Source organism: Halichoerus grypus, chromosome 3 (genome assembly GCF_964656455.1).
Source record: "Halichoerus grypus chromosome 3, mHalGry1.hap1.1, whole genome shotgun sequence".
Lineage (NCBI taxonomy): Eukaryota > Metazoa > Chordata > Mammalia > Carnivora > Phocidae > Halichoerus > Halichoerus grypus.
This window is the reverse complement of record NC_135714.1, coordinates 130,342,854-130,370,144: the sequence shown is the minus strand read 5'-3', so window position 1 is coordinate 130,370,144 and position 27,291 is coordinate 130,342,854. Positions and strand designations below refer to the sequence as shown.

General features: G+C 36.3%; 1 protein-coding gene across 4 annotated transcripts in view; it reads left to right on the top strand.

Moving 5' to 3' along the window:
* Positions 1 to 27,291, top strand: part of FBXW7 (F-box and WD repeat domain containing 7) — a 218,356-nt gene that overhangs the window by 104,285 nt on the left and 86,780 nt on the right. For 3 of the 4 annotated variants that reach the window (XM_036091283.2, XM_078069312.1, XM_036091576.2), the window contains 2 exons: positions 21,879 to 21,928; positions 22,555 to 23,133. In XM_036091283.2, the coding sequence (XP_035947176.1) occupies positions 22,624 to 23,133 (510 nt within the window). In that variant the 5' untranslated portion in view covers positions 21,879 to 21,928; positions 22,555 to 22,623. The remainder of the gene's footprint in view (positions 1 to 21,878; positions 21,929 to 22,554; positions 23,134 to 27,291) is intronic. The other variant, XM_036091354.2, reaches the window with a different exon arrangement.

Below are 27,291 nucleotides of genomic sequence, written 5' to 3'. Positions count from 1 at the left end.
AGCTGTGGCTTGTTCCTCAACTGCACCAGTGAATTACTGTTTTGCACACTGCTTGTGGAATATTGGAGTGAAGAGGTGTCTTAAAGTAAATTAATTGGCTTCAAACTATGTGTTCCAGTCCCAAATTTGTTGAATTTGTGAAATTTGGCAGCTGTTTTGTTGCAGCAGGACCAATGAGTCTGAATATTGTCCTGAATAGTTTCTATTAGAATCATCAAGACAGGCATCAGGCATTTTAAGATACTTTGTCAAATTCTGTATCTCCTTCTGCTTTATTTTGAGATCATACTTACTGTGACAGTTTGGAATGAAAATGGTTGTTGGAAATAACCCAGGTGACACCGGCCCATTCCTGATTATTCTGTAGGGGAGTTCTTATTAGATTTAGCAAATTTTATCTATAATCTCAACTTTTAACATTGTAAAATATAGATATAGAAAACTCTATAAAATAAACATAAACTTTAGTGTATTAAGATAATACATTTTTGTAACTACCACACAGCTCTCAACGCATAGAAGTTTGCCAGCTATGCCAGATGCTTCTCTTTGTGCCCTGAGGCAGTCATATTCCCTTCTTTAAGGAACTCCCTTCCTCTAAATTACTCTTATCAGTAATCATTTCCTTGTGTTTGTAATTCGGTCACCCAAATGTGTCTCCCTAGATACTATTGTTTAGTCTTGACCATTTTAAAAACAGTTGCTATTTCTTTTAAGTCCTTTATCTACAGATTTATTTTCCATACCTTTCTTTCTCTTAAAATTTATGTTTGACCTGTTTTCATAGTCTAGATTTGACTGATTATATACATATAGTGCAGTTCAGCACATTAATCTGTCCTTTTTATTTCCTCAAGCTGGCAGCTGGATCTAGAGGCTTTATTAGACTTGGTTTGACCCCTCTGTCTAGTGGGTAGTATGTTATTTCATTAGAAGTCACCTAGTGTCTGGCATCCCTCCTCTTGTGATGTTAGCAGCTACTGATATTTGGTGCTTCCATCCATTCATTTACTGACAGTTGCAAAATGATGGTGTTCTGATTTTCTTGTTTCTTTTTCATTACTAACAAATAGTTTTATAAAGAAATGCTTCCCCTTGTTATTTGATTTCTTAGTGCTATAGTTCATTTAGGAAAGGGAGTAATGCTCTATTACTCCAGTATACTCTAATCGAACTTTCAGAACTGTATTTGAAAGCTGCAACTCTATAAATTGTCAGTGGTAATTAAGCAATGGTAATTTTTGAAATATGAGATTGGAAAAACAAAAACTTGCCAAATATATCAAGAGTACAGATCCTTCCTTCCTTCCTTCTTTCCTTCCTTCCTTCTTTCTTTTTTCAGATTTTATTTATTAGAGAGAGAGCGAGCCCGGGTGGGGAGGAGGGGCAGAGGGAGAGGGAGAAGCAGACTCCCCGCTGAGCAAGGAGCCCGATGTGGGGCTTGATCCCAGGACCCCAGGATCCTGACCTGAGCTGAAAGCATACGTTTAACCAACTGAGCCACCCAGGTGCCCCGATTTTTCTAACTAATGTATAATAGCATTATGGTTCACATACAAATGTGGTGGTATACAAATGTCCATCAGAGGTAGAGCATATAAATGGTATTTTTACTCTTGGTATTTTTTTTTTTTTTAAGATTTTATTTATTTATTTGAGAGAGAGAGAGAATGAGAGACAGAGAGCATGAGAGGGAGGAGGGTCAGAGGGAGAAGCAGACTCCCTGCCGAGCAGGGAGCCCGATGCGGGACTCGATCCCGGGACTCCAGGATCATGACCTGAGCCGAAGGCAGTCGCTTAACCAACTGAGCCACCCAGGCGCCCTACTCTTGGTATTTTTATACAATAGAAACTATACAGGAATGAGAATGAAAATGAATCAATTACAGATAAACAATGTAAACAAATTTTAAAGACACAATGCTGAGCAAACAAACCTCCAAACAGATTCAGAGTATAAACTCATTATTTCATTTATATAGAGTTCAAAAGCAGGCAAAATTGATCCATGATGTTAAAAGTTATGGTGGTTACCTTTGTGGGTGAAGAGCTAGGTTCTAGAAGTAGTCACTATAGGGGGTTCTCGGGTATCAGAATGTGTTTTTTTTTTAAAGATTTCAGCTTTATTAAGGTGTAATCGACATATAAAATTGTAGGATATTTAAAGTGTACATTGTGGTGATTTTATATATGTATACATTGTGAAAGATAATTAACACATCCATAACCCCACATACTTCTTTTGTATGTGTCTGAGAGAGAACATTTAAGTTCTACTCTTTTAGCAAATTTCAATTATATAATAATGTTATCAGCTATAGTCATCATGTTCTACATTGAGTCCTCAGACATTATTAATCTAATAGCTGAAAGCTTATACCAACTTCTCCCTATTTCTCCCACCCCTAGCCACTGGCAACCACTTTTCTGCTCTGTTTCTATGAATTTGACTTTTTTTTTTTCTTTTTAAGTTTTCACATATAAGAGATACCATGCAGTATTTGTCTTTCTCTGGCTTATTTCAGTTAGCATAATGCCCTCAAGATCCATCCATGTTGTTTGCAAATGGCAGGATTTCCTCTTTTTCTCATGGCTGAATAATATTCCATTGTGCGTGTGTGTGTGTGTGTGTGCGTGCGTGCTTACATATACGTGTGCCTGCACACGCAAGTGTGTGTTCATCCATTGATGGACACTAAGTTGTTTTTATATCTTGGCTATTGTGAATAATGCTGCAGTGAATATGGGAGTGCACATATCTTTTTGATATCCTGTTTTCATTTCCTTTGGTTATATACCCATAAGTGGGATTGCTGAGTCATAGAGTAATTCTGTTTTTAATATTTTGAGGAACCTCCATACTGTTTTCCATAGTGGCTGTGCCAGTTTGCATTTCTACCAACAGTGCACAATGGTTCCCTTTTTCCACATCCTCCCCAATACTTGTTGTCACTTGTCTTTTGATGATAGCCATTCTAACAGGTGTGAGGTGATATCTCATTGTGGTTGTGATTTGCATTGCCCTGATGATCATGAATAGAGCACCTTTTCACGTACTTGTTGGCCACTTGTCTTCTTTTGAAGTTCCATTACTCTTCCCATATTCTAACCAGATTATTTTTTTTGCTATTGCATTGTAGGACTTCTTTATATATTTTAGATATTATAACTCCTTATCAGATTTATATAATTTGCAAATATTTTCTCTCATAAGTTGCCTTTTCCTTTGTTGATGATTTCCTTTCCTGTGCAGAAACTTTTCAGTTTGTTGCTGTCCCACTTGTTTTTTATTTTGTTGCCTTTGCTTTTGGTGTCAAATCCAAAAAAATCATTGTCAAGACCTGTATCAGGGAGCTTACCCTCTATGTTTTCTTCTAGGAGATTTATGGTTTCAGATTTACATTTAAGTCTTTAATCCATTTTGAATTGATTTTTGTGTATGATGTAAGATAGGGTTCTAGTTTCATTCTTTTTCATATGGCTGTTCAGTTTTCCCAGCACCATTTAAGTGAAGAGAGTGTCCTTTCCCCATTGTATATTCTAATTTCTAGAATAGAGGGCTAGTTTCTAGAGTCACTAGAAGGGTTCGAGGGTTATCAGAATGTTCTATTTTTTGATCTGGTGCTGACACTTTTTAGTATAAGTTTTCTATTCAAATAAAAGGTCAATAAATGAAGGAAAAAAAACAACTTGTATGCTCACAGAATTACTTGGAAGCTGCTTATTAAAAATGCAGATTGGGATTCAGTGGATCTAGACGAGGTCTCAAGTTTCTTCATTTAAGGCCCCCGCCCCAACCCAGTGATTTTGATGCAACTTACTTTGAGAATAAGACTTTTTAAAAAAAGCATTCTTCTAAAATTTTAACTAGTATAATATTTATTAAATTTAATAAAATGGTTCAAATATATTATGTACTTGACATTAAATAGGAATGTAGCTAGAGACGTTAAACATCCAAAATGCAGAATAGCTTTATAGCTTAGAACTCTCTCCATTTCTTATGATAATTTTTAATTAAAAGCATCAGGTTCTTAGACCTTTTTATTTCTGTCACTAAACAGAAGGGTTCTCCCAACCCCTCTACTTTTTTTTTTTTAATCCTCCTAGAGAGTTACCACGTGTGTAACAATGAGTGGAAAAATAAAAAGCTACTTTGATTCTGAATAGTCTACTGCTGTTCGCTAAATGTTTTGTTCTTAGACAGCAACATGTTAATGGGTTCAAATTTATGTCACAACTAAATAACTAATCACTACATATCATAAGTCTGTAGTGTCAAAACCTCAAATGTAAACCTAACAAATTTAAACCTATTAAGGATCTATGATATTAATAGCTTGTTATTAGGCAAATAAAGCAACATTGAACATCAAATGAATGTCATGTACTTCAGAATAATTAAGACTTTTTTCTTGAAATTTAAAATAAAGCTAATGTTCACTGGCTTTGCAGATCATTGTTTTGACATCAGTTGACTTTCCAGATGTATCGCTAGGGTTCTTGTTAAAAATGTAGATTCTAATTAGGTAGATCTGGAGTGGGGCATGAGATTTTGTATTTCTAACAAGCTCACAGGTGATGACAGTACATTGCTGGTGGAAGACCAGATTTTGAATAGCAAGGCTCTGCTTTGTCTCTTCCAATTGCTCTCTTTCATTTCTGTCAGAATAATCTTTTTGATGCATAGATATGACAGTATCAGCTCTCTGCTTATAGCCCTTTGGTGACTGCCAGTCTCACATTCATCTCCCTTATCATGGCATACAGAGATTCTCAAGAGTTGGATCCTGTGTGTCTTGAGCCTCATCTTCTAGTCCATCGCTTTCATTTCTAGTAATTTTGTACCTTACAATTCAGTTTTAAGCCCAGCAAAACCACACATCTCACACGTGTTTATTTCTTTAATTAGCTACTTTTAGAGTGCCACCTAATAGTACTTTAGTACTCATTTTAAATATTATATTCTTTGTAAAATCATGCAAGGTCTCCCTGCAAGGAATTAATTATGACTTTTGTTCCTGGCAGTAATGTGGAATACCAAATACGTACTGTGAAAACTGTCTCAAATGAAGCAACCAAAATGCCAGAGAAAGTAAAGATATAGATAGGTAAATAAATTTACTGATTCAGCCATAGTGCTTACATGACAAGAAAGAAATCCACAGTGGCTAAAACAAGAGACCCTGTGAGCTAAGAATGGGATAAAGCCAGTTTTTGCTCTGGGTGTTTTTCAAAAGGTAGAGGCCTTGGGCTTCTAATTTAAGGGCTGCCTTAAGTGCTGGAGACAAAGAGGCAAATTAGAAGACCACATAAGATGGGTATCTAATATGAGACACACATATAAAGTAGGAGCCCAAAAGGTTCTGTAAGGTTGAACAGAAAATAAACCTACCACACAAAAATGTACAGTGAGGGACCTTTCAGTCTCAGTTTTAGTTTTGGGTAAAGGAGAGGCAGAATCCTCCCCCCACCTCCTGAATTTGTAACCATAAGTAGCTTGTCACATAGGGCTCTATGTAGCTCTGAAATCCTCAAGCAGTGAACTTCAAGTGGTAATCAGAGGTGGTGGTGTTTCAACTAGCTGAAAAGACCTGAGTTTTCTCTGGAGCAATGTAAATTTAACCCGAGGCTCAGAGAATTCTACAGATAAAGTTCCAAGGAAGAATGCAGCTTGAGAGGCAAGTAGATGAATAAAAAAAAAGAAAGGTTGAGATATGGAAAACAGAATGTAAAAGCCTAGCACATTTAATTGGAGTTTCAAAAAAAGATGATAAAAAGAATGGAGAATAAATATTTCAAGAGATAATGGCTATGAATTTTCTAGAACCATTGAAGCTCATCCAGGGAATTTAATGAATCTCAAACAGGAGAAATTAAAATGAATTCACATCTAGACGCATCATAGTGTAGAACACATAGAACAGTCAGGATAAAGAAAATATTTTAAAAACAAGTACAGAGAAAAGACAGTTTCCTTAAAAAAAGGAACAGCAGTTTGGCATTTGGCTGAATTTTGATAGCAACAGTGGCAGCCAAAAGACAGTGGAATAATATCTTCAGTTTGCTGAAAGAAAACTGTCAGTCATATATCCATACCCAGTGAAGCAGTCTTTCAAGAAAGAGGGAAAAGCAGAAACCTTTTCAGGAAAAAAAAAATTGTGATAGTAATATATTATTCCCAGGATGATCTCTATTTGCTTTTAATTTAACATTCTGGACCACTGGCAGTCCCTTTAAGTAATTACTCCCTTTCATAGCAGAGGAAAGGATCTAACCTTCATGCTGGGTTACCAGGGCCAAATAATGATAATACCTGCATAATTAACAGAAATTTTCTCTTTGGGGGCGCCTGGGTGGCTCAGTTGGTTAAGCGACTGCCTTCGGCTCAGGTCATGATCCTGGAGTCCCGGGATCGAGTCCCGCATCAGACTCCCTGCTCAGTAGGGAGTCTGCTTCTCCCTCTGATCCTCTCCCCTCTCATGCTCTCTCTCTCTGTCTCATTCTCTCTCTCAAATAAAGAAATAAAATCTTTAAAAAAAAAAAAATTTTTTTTTTCTTTGGAAAGCACTACCCTTTATATTGTTAAATTTGCTGTTAACAGTAGACTTAGATTTTCAACATTTGACATTCAGAAAGTTTAAAAAGTATCTTTGTATGCATAAAGAACTCTAGTTTCCTTTATCAAAAATTATCTCTGTGTAATAGTAACATTGTTATATTATTCAAAACTTTTAAATATTACTTCCTGTTTTATGAGATAGCTGCTTAAAACGTTAGCTTAAAACTTTAAGTTAATTTAAAACAGAAAAATCTGAGAAGAAGACAGCAATCCAGTTTTTATGTCTTTCTGAGTTTATGTATAAGTAGATAAAGTACCAAACAAAACAAAGAACCTGTGGGCAACATTTACCCATGACATTGTATTTCCTGAACCCTGAAATACAACTGGGTAAGGGCAAAACACCAATAGCTACAAGACCTGAATATATCAATCAGTGTATTAGTAGGAAAAAGCAAAAGGGAAACAACGGGGATCAGACTTGGCAACGGGAGACCCCCTCAAATAGTTAACTGGAAAAGCCAGCTGGCCAGTTAACAGATGAAACTAGTAGGTCTTTTGCCTACTCCAACAATGAACGAGTGCTGAGTGCCGTGGGCTCTCAGGACTATAAGGGCAAGGGTAGTTTAACCCCTGTGAACTCTCAAAACTGACCTACCAGGCTGTCAGGGCTGTCTTTCAAAGTAGGGCCTCCTCACCCTTAAGGAGAAACTGTGGGAATGGAATCAAAATTGCATGGAATAGGGACAAAGGAAAGAGAAGTGCCAAATGAAAGTTGGGGAGAATAGAGCCAAGACATCTCAGAAAGCAAGTTGCATGTTTTTTTTAACACTATATACAATAGAACAGGGAGCTCCGTAAAACTAGAAAGACCATTTACATTAATAGACCAACGGTATCCGGAGGAAGGAAAACCAGAGACCTAAATTGTGCTGAGACCACATGTGGAAGACTGTTCAGTTTTGAGTGTTAAACTTTGAGAGGAGTAGTCAGTTGGAGCTCTTAGGATGGTGAGGGAGTTCAAGTCATGCCGTATCAGGAATGATTTAATGAAATCGGGGTGGTTATGCTTGAAAAAATAAGCTACATAGCATTAGGATTAAATTTCATTTGTGTAGCAACCAGAGAGGCCATACTGGGTAGAAATTCAAGGAGGGAGAATTTCAACTTCAGTAAGGGAAGAAGTAAATTTAAAATGGTCAAGGGCGCCTGGGTGGCTCAGTTGGTTAAGCGACTGCCTTCGGCTCAGGTCATGATCCTGGACTCCCAGGATCGAGTCCCGCATCAGGCTCCCTGCTCGGCAGGGAGTCTGCTTCTCCCTCTGACCCTCCCCCCTCTCATGCTCTCTCTCTCTCATTCTCTCTCTCAAATAAATAAATAAAAATCTTTAAAAAAAAATAAAAATAAAAAAATAAAATGGTCAAAAAGTACAACATGTTGTCCAGGTGGTAGAGGCTGCCGATCTCTAAAGGTATTTAAGCAGAGGTTTGGTCCTCTGTCATCAGTACTACTACTATTTATTGAACACCTGCTGGGTGTCAGGTGCTAATATAAGCACTTGACCAGTGTTAATTAATATTTACAGTACCCTTTGTGGCACATTTTTCATATGCCATGTTTATGACCTATTAAAGAGAATCTAGGAGTCTTAATATCTCGCTTCTAATTCAGCTCTTCCCTTCCTTAGCTGTTGTGATGTTGGGCAGGGTACCTAAATTTCTAGAATCAGTTTCTGAAGCTCTAAAATAAGGGGATTAGAAAAGAATACCTCTAAAGCTTTCTGGTTGAATCTATTCGTCTTTGCGTGGCTCATAACTTTTCTGACCACCTAGAGCAGCAGTTTTCAGATTTTGGTCTTAGAACCCCTTTACACTCTTGAAAATTATTGAGGACCCCAAATAGTTTTTGTTATATAAATTCTATTTATTGATATTTATTGCATTAGAAATTAAAACTGAGGGGCGCCTGGGTGGCTCGGTCGATTAAGTGTCTGCCTTCGGCTCAGGTCATGATCTCCGAGTCCTGGGATCAAGCCTTGCGTCGGGCTCCCTGCTCAAAGGGGTGTCTGCTTCTCCCTCTCCCTCTGCCCCTTCCCCTGCTTGTGTGCACTCTCTCTCTCTCTCCTCTCTCTCCTCTCTCTCCCTCTCTCTCAAATAAATAAAATCTTAAAAAAAGACAGTATTTAAAAAAAAGAAATTAAAACTGAGAAATTTTAAAAGCATAAACAGTTGTATCAGCTATTAAAATAATGTCATCATCACAAGTTATGGTCAAAAGTTATATACATTTGGAAGAGAATGAGTACAAAAGCCAATAACCTCTTGGTATTATGAAAGTAGATTTGACTTCAAAGATCTGGAAAGTCTCAGCAACTCTCAGGGGTTCGCCTGCCACACTTTAAATACTACTGACCCTGTTCCTGTCCTTTGAGAGGTTAGAGAATGGTTTTCTTGGCACTGAAAAAGAGGTGGAAATGCATCCTTCTCCATGTAACCAAACTTTGGTATGTTTTGGTTTGGAAGATAGTTTAACCTGTGAGTACTCTAACTCAAATTGTAAAGATTTGAATTTGAGTATCTTTAATGATTGCTGATCTCCTTTCTTCTGTTATACTTAACTCATGATGAAGTTAGCCTATTTAAGCCTTCTTAAAAATGATAACAAAGTTGTTTAATAGCTAATAATAACATATTAAGTACTCAAAGATGTCAGACACATCTTTAAACATTTAACATGCATTATCTCTGTAATCCTTACATAATCCTGTAAAATAGAGGTACCATTTAAAGTTCCCTTTTGCAGATGAGGTAACTGATATTTAAAGACATTAAGTAAATTTGCTCAAGGTCACATAGCTAGATAGTGGTAGATTTAGAATTTGTGTAGTCTAACTACTGAACCTGGGCTGTTACGTTAACCCACTGGATTTTATTCAAATTCATGCAGCTGTTTCACTGTTAAGTTGGCTTTGACATTGTGCTGAAATGATCTATTTCTTAATGTTCCTCATTGATACTAGTATTATTCCTTCTGCTTACCTCAAAGGAAAAACTGCTGGAGCCAGGAATGGTTTATCTTTGATCACAGGACTGTGTGATTTCCACTGCCCTGGGAATGTGATTCTGACCTCATTTCTTCATCTTTAAAATAGAATCTACATCATAAGTTTGTTTTGACAATGAAATCAGGTTTCATATGTAAAACATTTAGCAAGGCCCGGCACAAAGCAAGATTCAATAATAGGTAATACTTATTTTGCAGTTGTTGAGAATTGATAAAGAAATGAGATTACAAAGTTGGATAGCGACTTTGGGTTATAGTCTAGAATTTGATTTCATTGTTATGCTTAAAATCTTTTCAATTTAAACTGTCAAAATACTTGTAATCGTATCTAACTATAGAGCTACATTTATAGATTCAAATATAGCTTTAAGAGTACTTTGTAACTAGTGGGCAAAAGCAATTAGAGTGTGTGCATGAGTTTTGGGGTGTGGGAGATATGGGGTGCCCCTTTTTTCCTAAACGGGGCCTGGGAAAAATCTCATATGATTTCTTTTACTTTGCTGGGGGCAGCCTAAAAGCCTTTTTTGTTTTGTTTTGTTTTGTATGACAGGGCCTAGACCCATGGTCCATGACCCTGATTAGAAGACAGGTGGTGTTTAGGGGTCTGAGGAAGAAGAGTGGGCTCTATCTTAGGAAGGTGCTTTTATATCAAAGAGATAGTTGTAATGGTGTCCTGTTACTGTCACTTGTGCCATTTGTTTCTCTTGCTGCTGTAAGATCCTTAATTATGCCTTGTTGGGAGACAAGTTGGCCCGGTGGAATGAACATAAGCCTTGTTCAGGCATTGGTTCACAGTTTTAAACATGTTTGCTAAATCTTGCTAACTGTAAATCTTTGGGCAAGTGACCTTAGTCTGAGCTTGTTTCCTATTTTGTAAAATGGGAATTATGATCTCAGTGTTCTCGATTAGATGAATAAGCTGTACCTAACATAGTGTTAGTTCATAGTGGGCTCTCTGTGAATGTTTGCTGATTACATGAATGCAGTGGAAGCATCTTTACTAATCTGAATATAATACAGACTTCTTAACTTATAAGATTTCTTCCTAATATTTTTGTTTCTCTATTTGGAGTAGGTGAATTGCTGCAGTAGGAAAAAGGCATATTTTTATGGCTTTCATTTATTATTATTCTTTTGGTTAGTGATCTAATTTTTTCTAGGTGGGAAGAATAACTTCAGAGTGAAGGAATCCTATTAGAAACTTAAGTTCGGGGTGCCTGGGTGGCTCAGTCCTTAAGTGTCTGCCTCCAGCTTGGCTCAGGTCATGATCCCAGGGTCCTGGGTCGAGCCCCTCATTGGGCTCCCTGCTCAGCGGGAAGCCTGCCTCTCCCTCTCCCACTTGCCCTGCTTGTGTTCCCTCTCTCACTGTCTCTGTCAAATAAATAAATAAAATCTTAAAAAAAAAAAAAAAAAGAAACTTGAAGTTTTAAGAAATATTCTTCCTAACAAATCTGAAAATCACTAGTTTTGGAGAGCAGTGACCACTCTTACTGTCTTCCTAGTTATTTGAATGGCTGAGTTTAGTGATAAAATCCTTAGGCAGTCCTCATTGTGATAAGGAATTTGAGTTGTGACCAACCCACAATGCTTCCTCTTAGTTTTAGATTGAGTGTACAACACAGCATTGTACTGAGATTGAGGGTGTTTGGAAGTTTGAGAGTGTTTTACAACCACTGCCTTGTTAGGTTTGTCCAGAGATACTGTTCTATAACCTGAAAAATTTTAAAAATTTCTTGTCTGAAAATTACAGATCATTACATAAGGGATCTAGTTTACTAATTTAATCATTATGACAGTATTGCTTTATTTCTACATAAATAGAGAACATCTTTGTAAGAAAATAATGATACTTCTTACCATTTAGAAAATAATAGCTCTCAGTCTTTACTAAAAAGGAAGGAAAAAAGAATAATTTTAAGTGGATTATAAATGTTTCTTGTTATTAGAGTTAATGTTTTAGATGTTTTAGATTTTTTATTTTCTTGGTGGTGGTGATAGTTTTTACTTTTTTTGCTTTTTCAGTCACTATAGTATTGCCAGATAAGGACAGTGGTGGGCAGTGATGGAGTCAGGCTAGAATGAAGTTTATTTTATTTGGTTTCACTATAATTACATAACTTTTAGAAATTTTTCTTGTTCGTATGTCTTACAAACGTCTACCTCGGGTAGATTTTTTTTCATAATTTTTTAAAAACTATTTTTATAGCCATTACACTTTTTTTTTTTTGATTCAGAGCTTATGTCTTTGATCAACATTTTATCACCAGTACCTAGCTCATGTTAGAGTTTAAATATTTCTGTTTTCCGATTCAAATACGCATTTTCTAAAGCCACACTGTGTTCAGTGTGGTCAGGCAGTGTTTTCCCCCAATACGCCTACTCAGCCTTCCAAACAAGAATTGGAAGAGGAAGATGGAATGATGTTTCTTAGAGTCTGTCTGTGAATAGTGATTCTCTGATGTATTCATCTAAATGAGGTAATTGTTTTTCCTCAGTGAGCAAGAAAAGAAACCCAGGCAGCAGTTACCTGAGTTCTGACATGCCTGCTAAAACCCCCCAAAAACCCAGGCAAAGGGGCATCAAGCAGTAGCAAATGAAAATAGAATTTCTAAATTTAAAAAGCAGATAAGAAGAAGATATTTTTTCCCCTTTGTGGTCCACATTAGTCGCCATGCTAAAACTATGCTGAGATGGGAACTCTATTAAAAAAAACAGACTCATTAGTTTTCTATAGACAGTAAATTTTCTATATTATACTGGTGTGCTTTTTCTGAAGTTCAAAACCTTATTGTAAAATGATAGTGAGGCAGAATAGAGGCCACAGCTAAAAGGAGTTGAGTCAGTGCTCATTGTGGTAGTGTTGTTTTCCTTAAAGATGCTGAGTTAGTTCTGAAATTTAGCAGATTCTTGTTTTTCTTTGTTTTGTGGTCATCAGCTCCTTAGGGTAGTGGCTTCAAGATTGGTTTTCCTTCTAGTACAATTGCTATTTTAGCTCTTTCACATTCTTCATTCAAAGTTTTCTCTACCTGCTATAGAATCTAGCTTCACAGTGAATGATTGCTGATTCCTCAATGCTAGGTATTGTGGACACTGGGAAAACTGCCACCTTTCCTGTTGAAGTGGAAAAATCAGTATTCTGGGCTTTTATCCTCGCTCTCTGATGTGATCATATCTGGTGTTAGTGTAGAGAAGACCCAACTAATGGGCCCAGAGCAAAGAAGTAAAGTCTTATAGAAGACTTAGAGAAAACATTTCCTTACTCAGTGATATGATCATGCTCAAATGTAGGCCTACCAGCTAAAAAAGTACTTCCTTCACTAGGCTTATCTATGCATAAAAGTGTGATTTTTGAATCTAAAATATTATCTTGACTTCTTTACTGTGAACTTACCTCTTTAATGTAATAATTATATTTACTTCGTGTGCTTGTTTTATGCTCCACAAATACCAATTCAGGGTCAAACAGGAGATAAGCTGGCACGTACAGATTTCCTTTTCATCTGAAATGAGACTGTTTCTTAGCTTACTCTTGATGTTCATTGAGTAAGAAAAAGATTGTTTGAATGTGTGAGAAGTTGAAAACTGAAGCATAATGTTCACTGGTTTCTTATGAATAACAGGATATTCTTTTCTCCACAGAAACCCAGAACTTGTCTGGGGCAGATCAGTAAAACTCATCCTGTGTAAGACTGCAGCTCTTCCTTTTTCTCAAGGCAAATTCTCATAATCAGAAGATTCAGAAAAAGAGTTCTGCCCAGTGATCATTTGTGTTGAAAGGGAAGAAAATCAGCTCACATTTGTTCTGTAGCTTCTCAGGTTGTTTCCAATAAGACTTGAGAATTGATGATACCCTTTAATTAAGCCCAAGCAGCAGTGGAAACATTTCACAATCTCCTTTTTGTAATGTGATGTTTTCCAAAAGTGCATTTTCCTTTTAAATCCAAGAATCTTGTCTCCTGAAGTCAAAGCTTTTCTTCATGTCTTACAGAGACTGAGGAGTAAGTGCTACATTGGCTAGTTTCTGCAGCCGTTCTTCATCTTCAAAGTATTCCACAAAAGCTAGCCTTCTCTTGTCTTAAAAGGACCCCTTTTAGCTCAAATACCCTGTTGAGAATTTTCCTCTGCTGAGCCACTGGATTTCTTTATGTAGTAGAAAATGTTCTTCAACATCCTGGAGTGAAATGACCTTTGTTTAATGAAGTTAGCCATTTTGTAGTGTCTTGCACACATTTTAATTTTGTCTCAAGAGTTTTTGACACCAGTATATAGATGCCTTCTGTGTTAATGCAGATCCCCAGAGAAGTAGATATCAAGACAAGATATGATGGGCAGGTAGCCCCCCACCAGAATTGGCTGTTGGAGCATTCCCACCATGCTCAGTCATTTGCTGGGAGAAGCATAGAGGCATTATGCCAGGTGTAAATGTTGCAGTGGATTCCAAGATGAGGGAGCAAGTTCTGTTGAAGGGGTATCTGAGCAGGGCACCGTTGTGGCCACTATACCCTCCTTAACCTATTTGGGCTTTGACACCGTCCTGCCACATGGACACCTTTCTTACCCTGCTCACGTTTGATACCCTCACCCAGACAGATGTTCTCATTTCTGCTCTGCCTTTGACCTGCTGGTGTTTTCCACTATTGGATCACTCCTCACCCTTCTTATTCAGGCTTTGACACCAGTGCTGGTCCACTTTCTTTTCTCCTATCCTCCTCCACATACAAGGGGGCCCTCCTCACTCTGTTTAAATTGATCCCCCCCTGCTGTACTGCCACCCTGCCTCCCACACATATACCTTACTGGCTTGGCTCCACCAGATGGCTTTAGGACTAAATTGTTGAGGGAAGTGATAGTAGAAGGAAGAGGAAGAGCCACCAGGTTTCTTAAATATGCAGTTGGCTAGAATATGGTTCCATTCACTGAGATAGAGAAAATAGTAGGAGCATCTAATTTGGGCCTCAAGTCTCTGTGTGTGTGTGTGTGTGTGTGTGTGTGTGTGTGTGTGTGTATGTGCGTGTGTGTGTAAACAGGAGTTTGGATTTTAAGATAATGGATTTGGGGTGATTGTGAGACTATTTGGTAAAACTAGTAGGCTCAATAGAGGAGTCTGGCTGGAGATAACAGAATTGGTTGTCATTAGCTTCTATGTGATAGTTAAAACCCTAGGTTTCAAAGAAGCTGCAGAGAAGGAAGGAGCTAGCAACAGAGAACAACAGGTTCTGAGGAGTGATACCAAGAAAAGGATGATACCAAGGGAAATTGAGGGACAAGAGAGTTGTAAAGAAGAGGGAGTGCTTGTTCAGTAAAGTAAAAAGCTATAGAAATGGTAAAAGATCCAGTGGGATTTAACAACCAGTTTTGGGTGGTTTTTTTGTTTGTTTGTTTTTGTTTTTAAGATTTATTTATTTATTTATTTATTTATTTATTTATTTATTTGAGAGAGAGCGAGCAAGAGTGGGGGAGGGCAGAGGGAGAAGGAAAAGCAGAAGCAGACTCCTTGCCTAGCAGGGAGCCCGATGTGGGGCTCCATCCCAGAACCCTGGGATCATGACTTGAGCCGAAGGCAGGCGCTTAACCAACTGAGCCACCCGGGTGCCCCTAGCAGCTAGTTTAAAGTTTAGTTTTAATGGAGTAAACACAGATTGCAGAGGTAGTAGAGTTAAATGGGAATGAGGAATTAAATTTGGCCAAAACAAAAATAATCAGTTAAAAAACATAAAAAATATGTATTGTCATGTGAACTGAGAAATAGTGTTCAATATCATTTCTAGTAAAGATATATATGATTGATGAACCACGTGGATTTAAAATGTTCAAAACCATAAACCTTAATGAATATTTGCTGCTTACATGAATACTTGCATCATGCTCCCCATATTGTTCATTTTGTGTTGCTTTTGTAAATCTCCATTATTAAGGACCTATTCAGTCAATTTTGTAGTCCTTGGAAGATTTCCACCTTAAGTTACATCTATGGTTTCCCAGTTAACCACAGTATAAGCGATGGGGAAGTAGAATTACTCAACAAACTATGTGCTTTTGAAGTATCAATCTTTTTAGTCACATACTTGTTTTTTTATAGCTTGTGTTAAAATAACAAGAAATTTGATAAAAGGAAAAAAATGATAAGTATTAAGGCTAGATTTCTACTCAGTTTTAAAAATACTACACAGAACGTGTTCAGTACAATGTTTAAAAATGTGTTTAAAGTTATCGATATTGTGTTTGTGACGTGGCTTGAAGTTCTTTGGTAAAGAAAGTGCATAATTGGCTTTAAAAAGATTTAATAAATATTTACTCACTAAAAAAATGTTTTGAGGAATAAGCTGAGCATTTTTGGCTTTGGGTAGGTACTGAGGATAACCGTGGTGAAAAAGGGAAGTCTTTTTCGTTAGGGAGCTTAAATTCTAGTGGGAAGATAACACAGATAACAAATGGGTGAACAGATAGATAGGCATTTACTGTATTGCAGACACTAGTCTAGTGTTTTTATACATTGTTATGGAGAAGAGTAAAACAGGGCAAGGGTGAAAGGGAATATGATGCAAGGGAGTTATTATTTTAAATAAGATGATTAGGGAAAGTGTCATTGCTTAGGGGACATTTGAACTGAGTCCTGAAGAAAGTAGTGGGAAGAACCATGTGGATATATGAGGAGAGCATTCAGGCAGAGGGAATGGCCAGGGCAAAGGCTCCGAGATAGCAGCATATTTTCTTCTTCAAGAAGGAACAGCGTTAGAAAGAGTGAAGCAAAGTGAAAAAGAGAGAATAGAATATAAACTCAGAGTGGTGGGGGTATGTGTAGATTATTATACAGAGTCCAACAGGCAACCATAAAAATTCTTTTATTCTGAGTGGATTTTTATTCTGAGTGAAATGGGAAGCCCTTGGTGGATTTTGAGTCACTGAATGATATGATGTGACTTACTTTATCGTAAATTCTAGATACTGTTAATCAGTTTGGCCATAGTAATTAATAAATAAATAACTTGGAGTGTAGAAATATGAACTTGGAGTGCTAGTAAGTGGTGGGGCCACAAGAGGGCTCCTGATGATCAGGGAGCTTCCTTTAGGATTCAGGGAAGATCCTAAGCTGCTTGCAAAAGGTGATTCTAAGCTTTGAGTTATCCTTCCCAGTGATCAGTACAATTTGGTTTATTTTCCTGCCATCTACATCTTAAAGCTTCTTAAATGACTTTGTTGCTCATGTCCAGTGGATTGTACCCTGCCATGTAATGCTAAAAATGTCTAAAAATTGCACAGTCTTTTGGAGGCTTTGGCTGTTTGCTTAAGTCACCCCTTGTTTTATTAGTGTAACTAGTGTTCCCCTGTTACTTAGATTTCAAGGTAATTTCAAGGTTAGTGTTTGCCATGGAAACAGCTCTAGTTCACTCTGAGACAGGCTTTCAGAGCTCAATTTGTTTAACATGTGTACTTGCCCACATTGATTCCTTTAAGCATCCTAAAATAAGTTCAAGTGGTTTTAAGTAATCAAAGATCTTTTGAAAAGCAAGGTTCATGAGAAACTAGTTAAAAAATTTCTGAGAAACTAGTTTTTAAAAAGCACTGGAATTCAGTCTGAGGTGTCAATAAATCAACAAGGTATAATGACTAAACGTTACCCAGTATTTTCTAGGACTTGGGTAAAGTCCTGGAGTAATTCTCTTATATCACAGTAACCTTATTTCTGAATTTTTTTGAAGAGCAAAATTATTATAATACTTCTTCATCCTAGGATGGAGGTGACTGTAGGAATCTCTTCTTTTAGGCATCCTTAGGTTCAGAACTGTCACTATAATGAAAAACGCTGCCAGAAGAACACTGTTCTGCCCCCTTACAAAGGGAAAAATGTCTTTCTCACCCTTTTTCTTTCTAGCAGTTACTTTATACAAAGTATAACTTTATTTAATATGAGCTATCTAAACTTCTGATTTATTTCTAAAGAAGTTAGTGATGAATGTCTATTAGAGCTTCCAATTTCTTTGATCATTTATCCTTTGTTATATTTCCAGAAGCAGCCAATAGGTAATGCTGTGGCTTCTTTGTTGGTATCTCAAAATACTATGTGAATCTTGCATTGCAAGTAGTGCCCTGTCTAGAGGACTTAGATAAAGTAGGTACCATTCACCCTCATTATTTGTAGATTCTGTATTTGCGAATTTGCCTACTCACTACAGTTTATTTGTGACACCAAAAATCAATATTCATGATGCTTTCACAGTCATTTGTGGACATGAGGATGCACAGAGTGGCAAAAAATCACTTGGCATGCACATTCCCATCTGAGGTCAAACAAAGTGACACTCTGCCTTCTTGTTTCAGCTCTCATACTGTAAACAAGTGTCCTTTTCATGGTCAATTTAGTGAAATATTTGGCTGTTGAAAATGGCCCCCAAGCATAGTGGCGAGGTACTGTCTAGTGTCGAAATGTGCCTTATGGAGAGCATATAGGTGTTAGATAAGCTTTGTTCAGGCATGGGTTTATAGTGCTGTTGGCTGTGAGTTCAGTGTTAATGAATCAACAATATATATTAAGTACATGTCTTTAAATAGAAATATACACATGAAAAGATTCTATATTGATCATTTGGCCAAAATGTTGTGACCAAAGCTTGCAGGAAGTTAACCCTGTGTTTCCCCTAGGGGCAGTGGTTCAGTATTTGTGATAACTTTATGGAACACAATTACTACAAATAATGAGAATGGACATGTTTAGGTAAGGTGGTGATTTATAGAGACTTTAGGTATCTGAAATATTTCATAATTCCCTCTCTCTAAACCATTGTTTTAGGTTTGTTTAAATACATACATCCAGAGTTATTTATAATGTAAAATCTGATTTTACCATGGGTTCTGGTCAGGTTAAAAGTCATTGATTAACTTGTAAAGAAACTTTTCTAAACATTATCCTCTAGAAAATTAAAATGTACCTAAAACATATAGAGTGTTCAGTAAATATTTGTTTTATAGTAATAATCTTTGAGCATTGTAGTGATTCTGGTTTTGGAAAAGAAGCCAGTATTTGCCCCTCACCCTGCTCACGCGCACTCACACACGCTTTCTCTCTCAAATAAATAAAATCTAAAAGAAGGAAGTGTGCATTTTTGGGGTTAATATTTTATTAACTTTTGCTGCATGACAGTTTCAAGTTTTAGATCAATTGTTTTTTAACGTGGGGCTTTATAAACTATTTTTAAAAAGGTTCTCCCCCCCTTATAAGAATACTTAGTTGATTCTGATTTCCTATTACTAATTGGATAAATGCTTATTATTTTAATTAGGTCATTAGCTTACTTAATAGATCATTATTAGAAAAAACTAATTTCCTCAAAATACTGGGTTTTTTTGGTTTAAATTTGAGTTTATGAATACCAACAAAATGAAATTTTCATTTCTTTTTTCCATTCCCAAAATGGGTCAGAGAGCTCCAATCCAACATATACTACTTGGACAAATTTTTATGTAAGTCTGTCGGATATTTTCAGCCTCTTCAAATATTCTGGGATTCCTAGAATCTGACTTTTAGCTTTGTCATTGTATATTTTATATTGGCTATGCTTTAAATCTGATTCTTCTACTTGGATTTACTATTTTTGATCAGGTCTATCTGTAAGAATCTGTATTATTTTGAAAGCTCTTTATATGCCATGGTTGTAAATATGAGTCAGTTAACTTTATTGGCTTAAATTAAAGACGCTTTCTTCTCTCTTCCTCTCAATATAACACTAAAGTTACACAATGGTAGTGATTTGACTTTTTATTATTCCTAATTAGTAACAGAAGTGTTCACTGATGATCAGTACTAGTACTATTTTAGAAATGCCAGTCATAAACTTTCTGTTTGTTGATAGGCTACTTACTAACAGTCTCCTCCCTCTTTTGCACATATTCTTTATGATTAGTTTTATGACCTTTGTTCTTTCATTTTTTTCACCTTGTAAGTTGCTCTTAATATGCCATTTAACCCGTTTCTATCTCTTTAAAATATGCTTGTTTGGTTGGCACACAAAGGGCAATTTGCTTGGGGGGCTGCATTATTCCAGGCAATGACCCTGATTTCATGCTGTTCTATGCATAAACATCCAAGTGAAAAATGTCCTTATTAGTGTTAGGAGAAGTAGACTTTAGATGCAATTACTAAACCAAGTTTTTAATTCTTTGATGGAAACCTATGAATAGTAGATTTACCTTTATATACATTGGGATAGTATATATATTCATTTGTGTAGGTCAGTGTTTTTCAACATGTTATTTTTAACATGCTTTTCTGTGATGTTTTCATAGTTTGTCTTTTACATATATGAGTCATAAGATTTTGATGACCTTTATTTTCTATAGTTTATTATTTTATTTTTTGTAGAAAACAACAGATATATTTAATGTGCTTTTTTTAAAACCCTACTTCCTACCTCAGATAGAAATTTTGTTACTGTGCTTATGAGTTGTAAAGAATCACTTGACTTTTAAAAGCCACATTTAATATATATTACATCATGATTTATTGATTATATTTGATCATCAAAATCTCATGTACCTAGTAAAGTTTCTCTCCTCTCTCCCTAGAGGACTATTTCAAACCCCTTTCTTCAAATTTCTAGCACCTCCTCTCCCAAGATCACTGATGATAATGGCGACATTGCTTCCTACTTTAAAAAGAAAAGGAAAATAATTGAAGGAATGAGTAGGGAATTTCTAGACTTCCACCACTTATAAAAATCCACCTGTTTCCAACTGTTTCCACATTGAGAAATACGGTAAAAAGAAATAAATATGAAGTACCTATAATACCACTCTTCTTTCCCATCTTTTACTATAAATGAAGTATCCATTTTTTAAACTAAAACTAGTCCTTCCAATTTTGAACTCATTCTCATCATCCCCTTTTAATTACTTACGAATATCACTTCACCATTTCTTCTCTTTCTCGATTACATTATCAACTTTTTGTTTTGTGCTGGGTCATCCTTGTTAGTATACCGATATACTGCTAGTTCTCCAATCTTAAAGAATAAAAAATTTTCTCTTGACTCTGTTTTCCCTACCAATTACCACTCCCTTTAGTTTGTTCCTTTTTTGTAGCAAATTCCTAACTTGCTCATACCCATCATCCCTATTCTCTCTTCCTAGTCTCTTAAATCTACTTTAATCAGATTTCAACTAATAAAACTCCTGTTACTGGTGACTTCCATGTTACTGAATCCAATGGTCAGTTCTTTCTTTTCATCCTACTTGATCTATCATCAATAGTTGGAATTTTATACTTTCTCCTCCTGGGTATGCTTTCTTAAGGGCCTTGAGGATGTCACTCATTCCCAGTTCTCCTTGTTAGTCATCTTTGTTGGTTATTCTTTCTCTCAGAATGTTGGAGTGTCTCACAGCTCAGTCATTGGAACTCTTCTCTTTCTATACTTAACTTCTAGTTGTAATTAGAATTAAAAAATTTCCCCCCCACACTACAGCTTTTTTCTTAGAAAGTGTAGATGAGAGAAAATAAAATGAAATACTGCTATTTTAAAACTACCTTCCAGACTTTCAGACCCCATTTCAAAACTTGGAATGAGAACTATGGCCCTTTGGGAGATTCACCTCTGGTGGCAAGGGTTTGAAAAGGAAATAAGGCTGTTTTATCTGAAGACCATTGTGATATAATATAATGTACTTATTCTTAGGACATGATAGAATATGGATATTGTATTTCTTATATCTCATAAACCTTAAAGATATTTTTAAAAGGAATTTTATATGAGCTTGGGCAGTGTGTTGGCATGATTTTATGTAACCTCAAACATGTCCATATAGATATCTGCAAAGGATGAAATTTAAGAATGAGCATTATGAAAAGATTCTTTATCAGATCAAATTTTAGAGTCTATAAAACATAAAAGCAAATGTGTTTGATACGTAACATTTGAGAAATATGGTTAAAATTAAGTTTAAGGCACTTATAATACCACTGCCTAATTGTAGTTTATATTTTGAAATATTGTCTTCTAGTCTTTATGCAGTTTAAAAATCGTGCTGTGATCATATAAGTACCTGTAATTTGCCCTTAGCATAATACAAACATCCATGTTCTCACAATTTTTTAAAATGCACATCGTGTTTAGGGATTGCACTATATATATCCCATCTCATGGATTCCTTTGTCTTGAACATTTGCGTTTTGATTATTTTTATTTACATTAATTTTTATTTTTTGCTTTTGTGGATAAAGCTGCAGTGAGCATCCTTTGCATAATTTTTTTTTCTGTTTTAGGATTACTTCCTTAGGATAGATTGCCAGAAGTGGAGTTACTGGGTCAGAGGGTATGAACTTACGAACTTTTTTCCTTTTTTTAAAGAAAATAAAAATAATTTTTTTTTTGTTTATTTGCGCTCCAGTTGATTTATATTCATTGTGAAAAATGAAAAACATAACAATTATACTTGGTACCTGTCAGAAAACCATGTCTTAAGGCAAGGTTCTATGATCAGAGAAGTTTGGGAAATTCCTACAGTAAAAAAGCCTCTTTATCTTGGTTTACCTCAGTATTTCCTGAACTTAACTGATCATTGAATAGTTTTTTATGATATACTTCATAACATTTTCTGGAAGTTTTATAAATGATAAAGTTTATGAACTGATCTAAAATTGAAAATCATTTTATTGGTTAAATTATGTTTTATTGGTGAAAGCAACTAAATTTATAAAGTTTCATTCTAAAATTATTTTTTAAAATATTAAAGCTGTTTACTATTTGATTTTTGTGTATGTCTTTATAAAGTCTCAATTTTTACATTTTAAACTTTCTATTGATTCCTAAAGAACATCTCAATAGCATCAAATACTTTTTACAGTCTTTAGTGAAATTTGGAATATAGACATAGAACATAAAAGTGGAAGATAATGTAGATTGTACAAACCTTTTTTTCCCCCCCATTTTTCCCTACAGAATGTGAAATCCTTTGCATCTTCTGATAGTCTAGCTAAGGTCCAAGAAGTAGCAAGCTGGCTTTTGGAAATGAATCAGGAACTGCTCTCTGTGGGCAGCAAAAGACGACGAACTGGAGGTTCTCTGAGAGGTAACCCTTCCTCAAGCCAGGCAGATGAGGAACAGATGAATCGTGTGGTTGAGGAGGAACAGCAGCAGCAACAGCAACAGCTAAGACAACAAGAGGAGGGGCACACTGCCAGGAATGGTGAGGTCGTCGGAGCAGAACCTAGACCTGGAGACCAAAATGATTCCCAGCAAGGACAATTGGAAGAAAACAATAATCGATTCATTTCGGTAGATGAGGACTCCTCAGGAAACCAAGAAGAGCAAGAAGAAGATGAAGAACATGCTGGTGAACAAGATGAGGAGGATGAAGAGGAAGAGGAAATGGACCAGGAGAGTGATGATTTTGATCAATCTGATGACAGTAGCAGGGAAGATGAACATACACATAGTAACAGTGTCACAAACTCCACTAGTATCGTGGACCTGCCTATTCACCAGCTCTCCTCCCCATTCTATACAAAGACAACAAAAGTGAGTATATTTAGTCTGCTGTTCCTGAGACATTTACCTGTCCATATTAATTGTAATGAAACTTTCCTCACAGTCTTTGTTATTGCCGCAAAATTAATCTTCAGATGTGTAATAATAAAATGAACTAAGTTTTGTTTTACGGAAGGTATTAGAAATAGAAGTACTGATAATGGGATAATGTTACTACAAATAGAGGGAAAGTGATTGATCCTATTACTATGAAAAATCATTAATATCAAATTTTATTATTTATTATTTATCCCTGTGACAGGGGTTAGTAGTTTGTGTGCAGTAGAGAGGGTTGGAGTGAAATATGTTTTATGTAAATCAAGTAGTAAAGAATCTTGTCTTATTTACAAAATGCAGGTGGTTGGGGTGGGCTATGTATTCGCAGGTGTTACTCCAAGGTAAAAGTTACTGTCCGGTTTCTGCCACTACTTCCCTTATTTGCAGTTTTTGTTTTCCTTCCCATTCCTAGGAGTCAGCTCTGTTGTATGTGCCTCCTTACCTCATTCGGCTAGTGGTAGCCCATGGAGTTAGCCATAGACATGTTTTTTGTTTTTGTTTTGAGAGAGAAAGAGTGTGCATGTGTGTGCAGCTGGGTGTTGGGGGGAGGGGCAGAGAGAGGGGAAAGAGAATCAAGCAGGTTCCATGCCCAGCGTGGAGCCCAACACCGGGAATTGATCTCATGACCCTGAGATCATGACCTGAGCTCAGTCAAGAGTTGGATGCTTAACTGACTGAGCCACCCAGGCACCTCTTAGCCATAGGCCTATTTTAAAAGGTGGGTAGTTAGACTCCTGTCTAAACCAGAGACATCTTATCAACTCCAGGACTTGGTGATTAATCTAGTGCTGAGAAAACCAATGCTGTTGGATATAGTCCTTTGAGGCTATACCAGAGAATAAGGACTGGAATATACTATCACTGCTTCCCAGTATTGTCTTTGTTACTAGATAGGCAGGAAGGTCCTGAAACGTTGAAGTCTGTCTGAAATGGAAGGAGGAAGTGATTGGGCAACTGCAGTAAAGTTGAAATTGCCAGGGCTTGTTCTTTGGGATGGCATGTGGGCTTCTTTCCTCAAAATATTCTTGGGTGTCATACCTCTTAAAATTATGGTTATGACAAGAGGTGGGGATTGTAGAGAAAAAGAAGTAGCATTATTTCTCTCACTCCCCAGTCTTTCTATTGTATTCTTCTCTGCACCCACCCACCTCCCCCCATCAAATTATAGTCAAAATGAAATGATATAGTGCCTGGGCTTTGCTTCGAAATAATCCTGAAGGGGAGAAAAGGAAAGAGGGTATAGATTTGCCATGAGTTGCTGATTGTTGAAGCTGGGTTGCAGAATGGGGGTGGTTCATGGGTATTTTTCTGTGTGGTTTTTAAAGTATGTTTAAAATATTCCATAATTGAAACATTTTTAAGTTGTAAAGAATGTGAATACACACAGACCCCAGAAAATGATAATAAAGGTTGGAAATAGGAGTTTTCTTTACATAGCTTGGTCTTGTTGACTAGCTCCTAATTAAGTCAAGTAAGTGCTGACTTCTCTACATTGAATTTTATTTTCTCTGTATTTTGGTGCTATTGAAATTACAGGAAATTCAATAAAACATCATGTACTTTTCGCTGGAGTTAGAATTTATTTTAATCAATATTTTAGGCAGTCTATTTTAAGAGGAGAAAAAGTAAAAAGAATTATACTCAGAATGAATGAGGTATGTAGCACAACTTCTATCCTTTTTTTCCCCCTCAGGCTTCTATGCACATAGATCTTTATGTTTGCATGCTTTTTGGTTCTTTATTTATCATTTTAAAATTAAATAAAAATCGTGAATATCCTTGTAGAGTAGACTTATAAGTTAAGCAGTTCTTTGGAATGGAACATTTTATTTCAAATAATAGCTTATTTTATAGACATTAAAATAATGTCCATAGTAGTTTGTCCTCTTACACTTATTTGCTTATTTTTAAATTTTACAGTGAATCATCAGTTTAGCCCATAAACAATATACAAACAGATGTAACATCATCTCCTTTAATGTAACCTGACCTGGAATAAAAAAATCTCAGATGCTAGGTTTAATACTTGAATTGCTTTTATCATTTTTGCTTAAGGTTGTGAAACTTAAAACCCTTTCTAAAACATGTTTATCCCTAATTTCCCTAGCCTGTCTGCAAGTTTAGATTTTATTTAGTTGGTATGATCTAAGAAGAAGCTGGCTTCAGTAGTGGTTTATATCCATTCTACCATCTCTGTTTCAAGGTGTTGAAGCAGTGCTTTGAATCTCAGCCAGATGGCTCTACCAGTAATAGCTACAGGCCTGCTTTGTTGGTAAGGCTAAGACCTTTTATAATGCAATCCACCCAGCTTTTATCCCCCAGTCTCTTGATCTCTCTCCCTCAAGGTTACTACATGAAAAGAGGGGGTTTATGTCTTTTTTTTTCTGAGGGTTCAGGTTGGGGAATGGGGTTTAGTATTTTATTGCATTATCTTATTTAAGAAAGAAGTTTAATCTAAACTAAGCCTTGTTGAACAATGCAAAGCTATCAGTGAGTTCTGCTATATTTTAAATTAAAAACAAGAAAGCCATCTAGACAAAACATCTTTTTCCAAAAGGAGAAGTCATCAGGTTGTTCTGTAGGAGAACTACCAGTACAGAGGTTTGACAGATGCTCTATCGTTTTTTTTTTTCCCCTTCAAGATGAAACTGTAAACAGAACTTTTAGATATGTCTTATAGAGTTATCTGGTTACCTCCTTAAAAACAAAGTAACAATTTTAAGTCAGTTTTTTCTAGTGTATTTTGAGTCATGAATGCAAATTATTGTGCTGTACATACAAGGCCACAGAAGTAGACTGAGTACTAGTGACAGCATGGAGAGATGTATAGATGTGCATAAGTGTTTATGTGTGTATGTATATGTATGTATGCTTGTGCACACACTTGATATATTGTTTATCGTGAGGTCATTTTCCTGCACAAAAATGGCAAGAAGAATATAAACTATTTGACGGCCAAGGCAACAATGCCCTTCTACGAAGTAGTATTTCAGGTTGAAATTGGCCCATTTTCCTTTTTCTCTATTCCTGGATCTCTTCTTTAGGATTATTCCCAGAGTACTTTATTTTTTCAACAACACTTTAAAGATGTCACCTCTTACTTCATTGCTTACAAAGAAAATGTCAGTCACCCATATATATAAATCTTTTTAATATAGTAAATAAGGAAGAGCTCTCATTATTTCAAAGACTTTATTTTGGAGCAGCTTTAAATTCTTGATCATTATAAACATAAAACACTTCTCCAGACATTACCCTAGGCCACAATTTCTTTTTTTTTTTAAAGATTTTATTTATTTATTTGAGAGAAAGAGAGAGAGAGAGAAACAGCATGAGAGGGGAGAGGGTCAGAGGGAGAAGCAGGCTCCCCGCCGAGCCAGGAGCCCAATGCGGGACTCGATCCCAGGACTCCGGGATCATGACCTGAGCCGAAGGCAGTCACCCAACCAACTGAGCCACCCAGGCGCCCCCACAATTTCTTTTAAGTCTTCTTAAACTGTGAGTTTTGAGAAAAGTAGAGGTATAAGAATCATTTAAAAATATCCCTTTTTTTCATGTTAATATGGGATTAGCCATAGTTTTACCCAACATAGCTTTCAAGTGTTATTTTATTTTATTTATTGGCAGTTTCTTAAACATTCCCTGTGGACAGCTATACTTATTTATTGGTCATTCCTGAACATGCTGTTTCTCAAATATGATATTGAGAAAAAAGATTTTTTGATCCTTCCTTGCATTGGTCTTTTCTTTGAAAACATATTGGAACTATCAAAACTCTTTGGACAATCTTTTTCCCTCTAGTCACCAAAGATTTGTTCATATGGGAGGCTATGCAATAATATGCATTAGAAATTTCAGACCATCTTAATGTTAAAAGTCAAGGGTACTGGCAGTCAGGAATTGGTATTTATTAAGCCCATACTGTTTGCAAGTCCCTATGATAGGTAAGTAAGTAGAAGTTACAGAGAGGCCAAATAATTCATCCCAAAATCACGCTGTAAGTGACCAGAAATTTTAATCCAGATCTGCCTAATTTCAAATAAACACCCTTTCTTTCCATGTGCTATGCTGCCCCCTATGGTAGAATTTGGC